The 12486-nt window shown below is 41.4% G+C and overlaps 1 protein-coding gene across 4 annotated transcripts in view; it reads left to right on the forward strand.

Annotated features, from left to right (window-relative positions):
* Positions 1-11504, forward strand: part of ABL1 (ABL proto-oncogene 1, non-receptor tyrosine kinase) — a 231201-nt gene extending 219697 nt beyond the window's left edge. For all 4 annotated transcript variants that reach the window (XM_018558546.1, XM_018558548.1, XM_018558545.1 and 1 more), the window contains exons 9-11: positions 449-538; positions 5088-5246; positions 9222-11504. In XM_018558546.1, coding sequence (XP_018414048.1) covers positions 449-538; positions 5088-5246; positions 9222-10855 — 1883 coding nt within the window. In that variant the 3' untranslated portion in view covers positions 10856-11504. The remainder of the gene's footprint in view (positions 1-448; positions 539-5087; positions 5247-9221) is intronic.
* Positions 11505-12486: the final 982 nt, after the last annotated feature.

The following is a 12486-nucleotide window of genomic DNA, read 5'->3' on the forward strand; positions in this document are numbered from 1 at the left end:
TATATATATATATATTATTGTTATTATACAGGATTTATATAGCGCCTACAGTTTGTGCAGCACTTTACAAAGGGAGACAGTACAGTTACAATACAATTCCAATGCAGGAGGGTTAGGAGGGCCCTGCTCGTGGGAGCTTACAATCGAATAGGAGGGGCACGTGATACAAGTTAAGTGATATAGGTTAATTTGGCCACGCAAATGAAGCAATTGCTACCTCTTATCTTTATTCCCTATTTTAAAAAGCTGCAAATCCAGAATCCATTCCATCTTCCAACGGGATTTAAGGCTGTGTTTGTCATTTTGTTTTATGGAATAATACATCACAGAGACCCTTTATATCTGTGTGCTTTTAATAGCTTTTGTACAGTTGGCAGACTTATAGGATGCATAACATTGTCCAGGTATATTAAGGATACCAATTATTTTTGGTTATTTATTGTCTCAGGTTGGCAGTGGAACCCTCTTGACCGGCCATCCTTTGCTGAAATTCATCAAGCCTTTGAGACCATGTTCCAGGAGTCCAGTATATCAGATGGTAAGAAACAATGATAAATGGCTGTAAAAGCTTGTTTTTATTTTTCATGTGGTTTCATATGCATTTGCGTATGATAACTTGTACTTTTAACGCATTTGTAAAGTTAAACGCTAGAAAAACAGCTAAACACACAGATAAATAACATATAATGGAGCTGCTTTACCTTTCACATGATTTGTATTTCTGTCCATCCAGTTCTGAGATTTACACAGCCTCATCACACCACACAGCAAGGAGGATGAAACCACTTTCTCTGTTTACAATTAAGGAACACTGTGGTGTCATCTCTCCAATTCCAGCTCACTGATTGGAAAGTACAGGAGCAGCAGCAGACTGATGAGGTTATCCCTCTGATCTCTGCTCCTGTTAGTTTGTTGTGGGTATTTGCATGTCCATTTAGCTTGTTCCTTGTGAGACATTTGTTGTCCTTCCCTTTCCTAGTCTGAGTTCTGCTATACAAAGGGATTGCAAGAGGTTGATACCAAGTCAGCTTCAGGTGCTTACACTGCTTGTATTTAAAGAAAAATGCATTTCTTAATCATATAGTACAGGACACAGACTCCTTTAATCATAGACACGTTGTAATATGCAGCCATGCTTAAGTAATTGTACAGTTGCATACAGAATTGTGTGGCAGCCCATACAACCCCTCTCATTCCAAGCAATCCTCATTTTTCAAAAGTGTCCTTAGATGTCTTTAATAAGACCTGGTTTCTGGCTATGTCTACTTCTAAATCCATTGTGAAGAAGACTCTCACCTCAGCCTAGCTGCACCTTAAACCACTGAGGCTGTGTTCTGCAACTTCTGGATTAGTGTCCCTTGTCAAGCCTGAGGGAACATATCTGGATCCTGCCATGTGGAAGATGCGGGGGAAGCCTGTAATGTTGGTTCAGACACTGGACCGCGTTTGCGTCTCACCCTTGGTACAATAGTGCACATATAAGGGTGTGCAGCAGGTTTCCTGGCCCAGGAGCAGTGTGTCGCATGGTGACTGAGCCATGTTAAACGATGCATGTCGGCTGCTGTGCGTCACGTTTCCCATTGCTGAATGGATTGTTTCACAGTGGCCCTCAGCCAGTGTCCCCTGCAGTCACAGTGTTCAGGGGAAGATGGCACTGAAGAGCAAGAGTTGTTGGAGGAAGGCCAGTTGGCCACGCACTCTCCCAGGCTTAAAGAAACTACTGAGGTTTTGGTGGATACAGTGTACACTTGTTTAAAACTAGAAGTGTCTGCCTACTGGCCCTAAGGTGATCAGTATCATAGTATTGGAGGTTGAATAAAGACACAGGTCCATCGAGTTTAACCTTTTATGTGTGTGTGTGTGTAGTGCATGCATGTGTTTGTATATGAGTCCCTGTGTGATTTTTTAGTTTTTAAGAGTACCTGTACCCCTGTAAGTTATGTTCTCTGGGGAAGATATCTAAATGATTTTTTTAATGATTCAATACTCTCTGCTGATACCACTTGGTGTGGCAGAGAGTTCCAAAATGCAACCACTCTAATTGAATAGAAGCCCCTACGCCCTTTGTGGATAAATCTTTTCTCCACTAATTTTAGGTGGTGGCCCCTAGTCCTTGTTATGAAGTTTACAGTAAAAAGTTTATTGCTGATTTTGCCATCACCACTAAACATTTTATACATTAAAATCATGTCTTAATCGCCCCTCCTTCCCAGCATGAACAAGTTTAAATTTAGCAACCTTGTATCATAGCTTTGATCCTCCAGCGCCTTAATTAGTTTAGTTGCCCTTCTCTGGACTCTCTCCAGCCCCAGGGAATCCCTTCTGTGGATAGGTGACCAAAATTAAACCGCATACTCCAGATGAGGCTGAACCAGTGATCTATAAAGTGGAAAAATTATTGCTTTGTCTTGACAGTGCATTCCCTTTTTAAATGCAAGACAATACTCTGCTAGCTTTGTTTGCCGCAGCCTGGCACTGCCTGCTGTTATTTAATGTGTGGTCAACTGTGACCCACAAATCTTTTTCCATTTATGACTTCCCTAGTGGAGTTCCCATTAATGTGTATTCCGCCTGCCTGTTTTTAACCCTAAAATGCATTACTTTACATTTCTCAGCATTAAACCTCATCTGCCATGTAGATGCCCACTCCCCTATTTTATTCAGGTCCTCCTGTAATGTTATACTGTCTACGCCCGTGTCTACTACCCTCCCTTTTTTACTATCATCTGCAAACACAGAAACATGGCTATTAACACCATCCCCAATATCATTAATAAACAGTTTAAACAGTATTGGGCCTAGCACAGAACCCTGGGGCCACGCCACTCTTGACTTTACACCAATGTGAAGACCCCCAGGTCCCCAGGAATCGGTTCTCTAAGGAAAAATAAGAAACCCACAAATGCTTTTCAAGTCCATCCCCCCATGTGCAGGATGTATTGTATGAGGACTGTCCACATCCAGACAAGGTGTACATCCCTTTTAGAGGTTTTCACAGCCATTACCTCATGAGAAAGCTTACCACAAAATGTGGAAGTCCTGGTGGTGGATCCATGGAATCATCAGGGATTTGTTAAGACAAAAGATAGCTGATCTTTAGTCTTAACAAATCCCCGATGGTTCCATTTGAGGGTGTTCTGCTCTTTAAAGACCTTGTAGACAAGGCTGGAGGGCCTACTTAAGGCTACGAAAGACTCTTTGGTCTGTCTTTTGACATCTTTATTAAGGAAGCCACTGGTGAAAAGAGTACATTCTTACCCAGTAAGAAAAAGGCACAGACTTTCATTCCAAATCAAAGTCCTCCCTCCATGCAGTTCCATTTAAAATCCTGGATGCTTAAGCCAGACACCAAGCCTACTTTACAATGAGGGGGCAGCACCTCTTCAAGTGGGGAAAGGTTTTTTTGGCCACCTGATCTCGGGACATTACGTATCTTTGTGTCATAGACATAGTGCCCACAGATTTGAATTTCAGTCCTTCCTCCCTTCTCGCATTATGCCTTCCCCCTTCTCTGCCAAGACTAAGGGATCTTCATGATGCCTTGCAGCTTCTGCACTCTTCAAAACTTTAGGTGGATTCAGCATTTGGATCCAACTTTGTTGCCTGGAGTACCTGGGCCTAATCTTGGACATGGCACAGGTGTTTCTTCCCCAGGAAAGGGTTTTGACCCTTCGCTCCAAAAAGCTACCATCGGTCTGGTTTGGCATGAGAGTTCTGGACTTAAAGTGTATTTCCACTTTTGCACCCAAATTGGTATAACACCTACTTTATATTTGTTACATGTTGTTATTGACATAGCATAACTTTTTAACATTTTGGCTTCCGTTTTAAGTGCTTCATACTTGCATAAAAATCCTACCTAGCTTCCCCCCCCCATATATTGTTAAGGAAAGCGCTGTGGAAAGTTATGTTTACTCTAATTAACCCTTTCTGTACTGTGCTGGCAGATTTAATTATCAGTTGCAAACAAGATTTGACACTGTCCAAAGAGTTAAAGACTTAGAAGTATTGTATGTTAACAAGAAGAAACATGTTTGTTTCTCAGTTTGACCCAGCAAACATATAGTGGAGTTTTCTTATATTTGACTGCAAAAGTGCAACTACTATTGGTAGACTCCTTCAAGGCAGTGATGTTTGTTCAGTTCCACTCAAGTCCCCTTTAGCTCAATATTCAGGGTGTGTGGGACAAATTGCCTCAGTCTCTATTTTAAGCTACATGCCTTTCCTCCGAGACCAGGATCTCTCTGACCTGTTAGCTGGTCTGCCCATCGCTGGACATGGAGAAGTAATTTTGCCTGCCAACCTGGACTTATGATGCATGTTAGGTTGGGGAGCAGTTTTCAGGAAAGAGATGGTCCAGATAACTTGGTTAGTGAAGGATTACAACATTTACCTTACAGCCAGTGCCTCTATCTGTCAATTGGATTACCTTTTCGTAGGGGGCGAACTGCATGTTGTTCCACCATTGCTAGGTAGATTAGGCACATCATCACTAAAGTTTATGCCTTGAAGGATATAGGGTTCTACAATTCCTGGTTAAGAATCACTCAACTAGGTCTATCAGTGCCTCTTGAGCCTTTCAGCACTAGGTGTCTGTTTCTCAGATTTGCATGGTCACCACCTAGCCTTCAGTTTATTTGTTTATAGTTTTACAGAGTAGATGTTCATGACTCTGCTGATTCCGGTTTCAACCGTAAGGTGCTTCAGGCTGCTGTTTGAGTTAGGGATTGGTTCCCTTTCGGTGGTTTTGGGCCTGTGGTCAATGAGAGGAAGCTGCATATAACTCTGGTCTATGATTAAAGTAATCTGTGTTCCATACTGTACTCCAAGAAGAGAATCTCACATGCAAGTCAAAAATCCTCCATTACAGATCTCCTAATGAATACACAGCTGCATTAGTATGTGTGTGTATTATATTTCTGCTTGAAGTTTACCTATAATGCCTGTTTCCTAAAAGCTTGGGAAAACGCCAGAAAAAAATAAGGTCCTCCTTCATGGTGTGCAGGTACCCAATAGCACAATGCTAACATTTTTTTTTACAATATGTAGACCGAGGCTTTAACATCTCAATCCTTTTCTCTCTGCAGAGGTGGAGAAAGAGCTGGGGAAAAAAGGTCTCAAGGTTACGGTCAGCAATCTCTTACCACCCCCTGAACTTCCAACAAAGACTAGGACAACCAGAAGAGTGGCTGAGAACAAGGAAGATAACATAGATACCTCACATGTCCGGGGAGCCGGGGAACAAGGCAAGTACATTATGAAGAGCTGTTCTGCTGAACTCTTAGCTTTCCAGATATGAAATACAAGGGGAGGTGCAAAAGTTAATTTTATGTAAAGATTTTTTCTGGTAATTTTCCTACAAATCTTGGATTCTGTTAACAATTCTCAATATATTCACTGCATTCAAAAGACTCCCGGGCATTTTTCTGCTGGTATGTTCAACGCAGTCCCAGAAATCTTCTTTTTTTTTTCTTTTCTCCAACTTGTGGTAACCCTCCAGTTTTTACCAGGACACAACATTGCTTGGTTAGGGTCCATTTCTTTAGGCGATAAGCCCATTAACTTTGTGCAAAATCATCTTTAAGAATTTTTTTGGCTTGAAGTTCAAATGTGTCATTTACTTTCAGCAGCTGGGGAACCAGTCTTTAGTATAATTTTCATAGTCTTTGTTGAAGTGGTCATAAAGAATCCTCAAGTTCTTAATTTACGTTTATGGTGATCCCATAGTTGCTTCACTTTGGACCCCAGGTGTCCCATTTGAAAGAGTAGAACCCTTATTTCCATTCTAAGGATTGGAGAGTTCACAAAAATATATGAAATAGATGTTATGTGAACAGCATGATAATTCTTGTATTTTACTTTTAAAAAAAGAATAATATTTAGTCAGGGATCACGGTAATTTTAGCCTACACTTCTTGTCCCCATGACAACCAAAGGCAATCCATATTTTCTTTTTTATCGTAGCAATTAAAATGCTTCTGAGCAAAAAAAATGTTGTGAGGAGCCACTTCAAAATTAACGAAACTTTTGGACCTCTCCTTTTTCCGGTGTTGATTTGTGTCTTAAATCTAAACTCTAGGCAAAACGATAACTATACAATCTGTGAAGGTTGTCATTTACCCAGGTTATGTTTTCTTTGTAAATCTCAACTTTTCATGTAAAAGTCAGATTTGCTCTTCAACTTAGTCCTTTATTGTGATGGACTGCATCACTGACCAGCTGGGAGGCTCAGGTGGTGGGATGGGGCAAGTTTTGCTTTTATAGAGAAATTACAGATTTGCATTTAGGGTCAGCTGCCTGTTGTGATGGACCGTCTGGTACCCCAACTGGGTACCTCCTTCAGAAATCGGCTTCCTCTCTGCTGGAACCCAAATTCTAGCGTCCTCAGTCCAAACCTGCCTAATTATTGGACCGAACCAATCTATTAGGACAGAAAACTAAACTCCCAAAATAATAAAGATTACCCAGACAAAGATTACATCAGACAACATCAATGTTGAAGTAAAAACAGAAACGGACTTTATTGAAAACCAGCACAGTATTTATACAGTTTTGGTTGTCTAAAAACGTAACACAATCAAAACATCAAGCAAACAATCCCCTCCCCGGTGCCTTAATGAAAGAATAGGAAGAGGGAAAACAAATAGGATGGGATTATCTCCTGAGTTTCTAGCGTAGGTTAATCTACTCATCTACACCTAGACTCAGCTATGGTAATCCTATCATTAACACAATTAAACAAATGGACAAATAGACTGTAACAAGTTCAATAGGTTACTAAGTTTAGAATGAACCCCCTTCATTGTTGCTGGATTCACATCTTGTACCTATAAAGGGCAAAGGGTGACTTAAATGTAATGCCAGGGAAAATATGCAGCACATCCACTCCACACATAAATCTGGGGTAATAGTTACTTATAACCCCAAGAGGTCCGAGGGGGGGTCTCCATAGTCCTAGTCCATAGTCAGTAGGAAGGAGGCTAGCCCCCAGGCTCCTCCAACTGCCCCAGTGACGGTTTGGTCCATCACACCTATATCCCCGTATCTGCTGGGCGTTTTAAATGTGCATTTATTACTAAAAGTAACTTCAGCCTGTATATATTTTCATTGTGCACCCAATCTTAGTTGCCGAGGTGTGTCAGGTTTGCCTATAGTGTATATCTGGGCAAAATAAAGAAAAAATATTCAGCAAATGCAAATAGTTCCTGTACGTTTCACCATTTTTTGTCGCCTTAAAAACACTGCAAGTACACTGCCTGTTCATCCTGCTAGAAATCCAGTGAGTTCCCAACTATCTGTAGTGAGCTAACAACCCTGACTTTACTGCAATAGCATCCCAAGCAGTGTTGTCAAATCTGCACAGTTCTCTTCTGCTAGACAACAAAACACCTGCCCCTTTTGCTATAGAGATGTTCTATATTTCAGCTGAGGAGAACTCTGGCAGGGGGCTGACAGCACTGTTTGGGATTTCAGGGCAGCAGAGGTAGTGTTGTCAGCTCACTACAGGAAGTTAGGAGCTCATGGGGTGTCCGGGAGATCAACATGCATCTCTCTGCACTTGCAGATCCAAAACATGGGGAAATGTGCATGTGTTGCACAGATGTACTTTTTTTGTTTCCAGATATACACTTGGAAAACCGCCATGGGTTTGCTAATATCCGTTAAGCAATGTCCTGATGCAGGTCAGAAAGCCAAATGTGACCATATTTTATGATTAATGCCTGGTCTTGGTGTAATATACTTGCTGCAGTTAAAGCGTTCACCCGTTAATTTAAACTATTTCTCTTTCTGATCACTTCTTGAAATAGTTTGTACAATTAGTCAGAAAAACATTTTTTATAATGGACATAGAATTTTTGATTAGGTTTTCTTAAGCTTTTTACTGCTCATTCAAGACTAATATGATACCCAGCTGCTCCAGGGAACGCTCAGATACAATGGGGTTGATTTACTAACCTAATAAACACACCACGAACATGTATACACCTCTGTAGTGTGTTCCCTCCCAGCATGATCTATGGGTGGAATCTAAACACCTTTGTAGTGTGTACACACCCAGCAGGTGTGTTGTGCAAAGCCCTGCCCTGAATTGCAAGGTGATGTTGTGTAAATTAGCTCTACATTGTGTTGCTTGCGTTGATGAATGCAGGAATGTAAATGCATGAGCTAACCATTTTTGTCTAAACTGTGAAGCAGCATTATATATGCATCATGTGCATGATTTTTCCATATATGGCATTAGTGGAAACATGCTTATAGAGACTTTTTGGTTGATAAATACGCTTTGCTGTGTAAAAATCACACGCACCTGGTGCGTGCGTGCGTGTAGTTAGGTTAGTAAATCACCCCCCATGAGTCACTTGAAATATCACCCAGGAACACCTGTATACTGGTGCAGTTCATGGGAAAGCCAGTTAAAGTACCCATACCTTATAAATGTCATGGAAGGATGGTGCCCTGTGTATGGAGGTCTTATATGAAGGGGATCCTTAACAAACCGTTATGTCACATGGGTCAGTTGACATTGCATGCATGCACTGATGTTTAGGATAATAGACTTTATTGCTTTTTATCAATGTAGCTGAGCAATATCTGTTAATAAATGGCGATCTGGTTACAAATATGTTTTTGCTCAAGCCATTTCCAAGTTTATAAAACATGTAAATGGCTTGAGCATCTTTTCAATGTGAAGCAAATCGTAGTGCTCTATTCATAAAGGATCTGCTGTCCAATTCACACAGAGAATGTTTGCTGGACATCTATTTGTTTTTTACGATTAGCTGTGATTTTCACAGGATTTTCTCAGGAATCTCTCTTGTATGTTGTATACTGACGGGTGAGTTTGGTTTGGATTTAAATGTGCAGGACGAATCTTGTTTGTAGTTGGAATCTATTATGTTGAATGCTGATGGGCAAATCCTGTTTGAATTAAAGTGTGACGTGTTAATCTTGTAACTGGTCTCTCTCTATTAGGTTGCATGCTGATGGATGAATCCTCTTTAATAATGATAGGCGAGTAGGGTGAATCCTCTTTGATATTGATAGTTGAATGTTGTAAAATACAGATGGATGAATGTCCAGCACAGCGAATCCTTTATAAATAGAGCCCTTAGTGTCGATCCTTTTTTTTTTTTTTCATGTACTTTGCAGTAACATTGTAAGAATTTGCTCAGGGCAATTCAGTCTTCGGAGCCTCTGAAAGTTGTATGTATCTTTTTCAGATGTCTTGGAAATTGAGCCAGCTGTTTCTCCTCTTGTGCCTCGCAAGGAGAGAGGTGGAGCTACAGATGGTGTACTTCCAGAAGATGACCGTCTGTTTCCCAGTCAGAAAAAAAACAATATCTTCAGTACTCTGATCAAAAGGAAAAAGAAGACCGCTCCTACCCCACCCAAACGTAGCAGTTCATTTCGTGAAATGGAACAAAGGTGTTTAGAGGGAGAAAATAGAGATCCCAGTTTTGGAGGCGACCTTGATGCTCTAAAATTTTCAAGTAATGGTGTGGCCATGACTAATGGCTCAGTGCAAGGGAGCACCAGTTTTCTGCCCTCACAGTGGAAAAAGTGTGGCACAGTGGTAGGTCGGCAGCCACCACCAGGTGAAGAGGATAGTAACAGCAACACAGGCAAACGATTTCAAAGATCCTCCTCTGCATCCTGTATGCCCCATGGATCCAAAGACATGGAGTGGAGGTCAGTCACTCTTCCTAGGGAAATGCCATCAACCAGGTGTAATTTGGATGTATCTAGTTCTGGGAGCAGCCAAAAAAGTGAAAAACCAGCTCTGCCTCGAAAGCGAGGCAATGAAGGCAAACCAGACTTTTCATGTCCCAGAGGGGCAGTCACACCACCTCCTCGTTTACCCAAAAAAGGTGAGGAGCCTGTGGATGAAGTGTTTAAAGACCCAGAACCAAGTCCAGAATCTAGTCCACCCAACCTTACACCTAGATTACCACGTAGAAAACCTGGTGGCCCTTCCTCTTCTGCATTACAAAAGGAGGAGACCGGAAACATCAAAACTGGGTTAGACCTGGTTTCCTTGGTCAGACAACCAACAGGTTCAGGTAAAGCTGAAGCAGAACTTCGTCTCCGGAGACTAAAGCCAACTGAAACACAAAACAAAGACAAAATTAAACCATTGAAGGTCAAACCGAGCCCACCGCTACTACTTTCCAGCCCAGCCACTTCCTTGTCTTCCACCAGCTCCTCTAACTTGGGTAAGTCTACCAAACTTTCCTCCCAGACCCCAAGTCATGATTCCAGCACAAGTGAAACTAAGCACAAACCGACAAACCAGAGCGAGGAGCACTCAAGAATAAGCTCTTCTGTGACTGACATTGCCAAGAAGACAGTATTAATGTCCAACACCAAACCCCAGCCTTCAGAAAAAAGGGCTGGATCTCAGGCAGGCATAGGAGGAGCAGCCGATCAAGCACAGCAACCAGCAACGTCTTCCACTGCTTTTATTCCCCTCCTTTCCACGAGAGTTTCCTTGCGGAAGACCCGCCAACCTCCAGAGAAACTGCTGAGTGGAACAGTCACAAAGGAGACTTTATTGGAGAGCACAGAGTGCCTCCGAGCTGCCATCAACCGTAACTCTGAACAAATGGCTAGCCACACTACAGTACTTGAGGCTGCCAAAAACCTACACGCTTTCTGTACCAGTTACGTGGACTCTATTCAACAAATGAGGAACAAGTTCGCTTTCAGAGAAGCCATGAGCAAGCTGGAGAACAGTCTCCGAGATCTTCAAATCTGCCCCGCTGCTGTCTCCACTGGAGGAGGACCTGCCACACCTCAGGACTTTAGCAAGCTGCTTGCCTCTGTAAAAGAGATCAGTGATGTAGTCCAGAGGTAGCATTTGAAATTCAGGGTTTTAAATTCAAGCTGAGAATAGAGGACATCAGGGGGACAATTGAACAAGTCTCAACCCTTGCTCATTCCTTGGGGGTCAAGCTCGGTCATCATGGTTGCTTTAATACTGATGCCTCAAAGAAGTGTTATGCATCTGAACTTTGGTTTGGTGACATTGAGGCCTGTTATGCCATTTGACATCACAGATTCACACCTTTCCTTAAAAGAGCACACTCCTTTTTTCACTCTACTCAAGAGACTGCAGTTCTCTCTGACACGGACCTTAGGGGTCTACAGCTTTCTTTTTTTGTTAAAGTCCTTAATTCTTCACAATACTGGAACCTGTGTGGGACTTGTATGCAGGCAGTATTGTAAAACAGAACCAATGCCATTGTCTAACACTGCTACTTCCTTATTGCCACTGCCTCATGCGATAGAGAACACCAGGAAATGAAGGGGGATGATTATTCTGGCCTTCTCTGGGCAAACAAATTCTTGAAGAGTGCACAGATCCCAAAAACATTCCAAAACTTTTTACCTGAAATGTATTGAGCACATTAAAAAGGACAATGTTGCATTCCATGTTTTAATTTAGTAGTTATCTCTAGCAGAGTTCTGTTGGGATAGCTGTTTCTCATTTCCTCTTTAAGCAATATTCAGAGGGGGGAATTTATCAAAACTGGAGCAGGCAAAATCTGGAGCAGCTGTGCACAGCAACCAATCAGCTTCTCTCTTTCATTTTCAAATCCTAACTGAACTAACTGAAGAGAGAAGATGATTGGTTGCCATGGGCAACTGCTACAGATTTTGTCTGCTTCAGTTTTGATAAATTCGTCTCATAGTGTTCAGTAATGCAAGTGTTCCTACCACACGCTCATTGAAATTTGTGGCACAGAATCTTAGCAGTGATTGTATGTATAAGCCACCTGTGTGTGTTTGATGGTGAAGACCGTATTGTTTTTAATTTTACTTTAAGTGCAATTCCTATTTTCTTTATACTTTTAAAACCAAAAAACAAGTTGAAATGACAAGGTGGGGGCTGTCTATATTTATAGTATACATCTATAATGTGAGCACGGATTTGCCTAACTTTGTCAAATGAAATATTTAGGAAAATCCATAGCTTGAATATTTAAGAATGAATATTACTTGGTAATAGGAGCCAAGAGCACAAATAATTGCAGGGAATGTGACATTTCATGGGGTCTCATCAGCAGAGTGATGGAGGTGGCCAGTTTGTGGGTTGATCCTTATTCAGGTGCCTGGAAACTAACGACACAAAGTGCCTTAAGCCTCTGTGATGTCACAAATACTGAATTAACTTGTTATTGGCTCCACCCCCAAAATGTGTGCCTCCAGCGTTTGTTGGTTAAAAGTCCACTTGAAGCCTTTTATGCCTCACATTCTAGTTGCACCTCTATTTCTGAAAATAAAAAAAAAACATTGTGTGCCTCCCACTTAATGTTTTTCCTTTTTTTGTATTGTATTGTTTTATGATAATGAAATCTTTGCATCTCTTCCCCGTTTCCTTTTAGACGTTTACAGTAATTTTCAATTTTTCTGTATAAAATTACAGCTCGCTGTTTTTTTTCTCTCCTTTACAAGGATATACAATTATATTTTTATATTTATATA

Source organism: Nanorana parkeri, unplaced genomic scaffold (assembly GCF_000935625.1).
Source record: "Nanorana parkeri isolate BGI_ZX_2015 unplaced genomic scaffold, ASM93562v1 scaffold345, whole genome shotgun sequence".
Lineage (NCBI taxonomy): Eukaryota > Metazoa > Chordata > Amphibia > Anura > Dicroglossidae > Nanorana > Nanorana parkeri.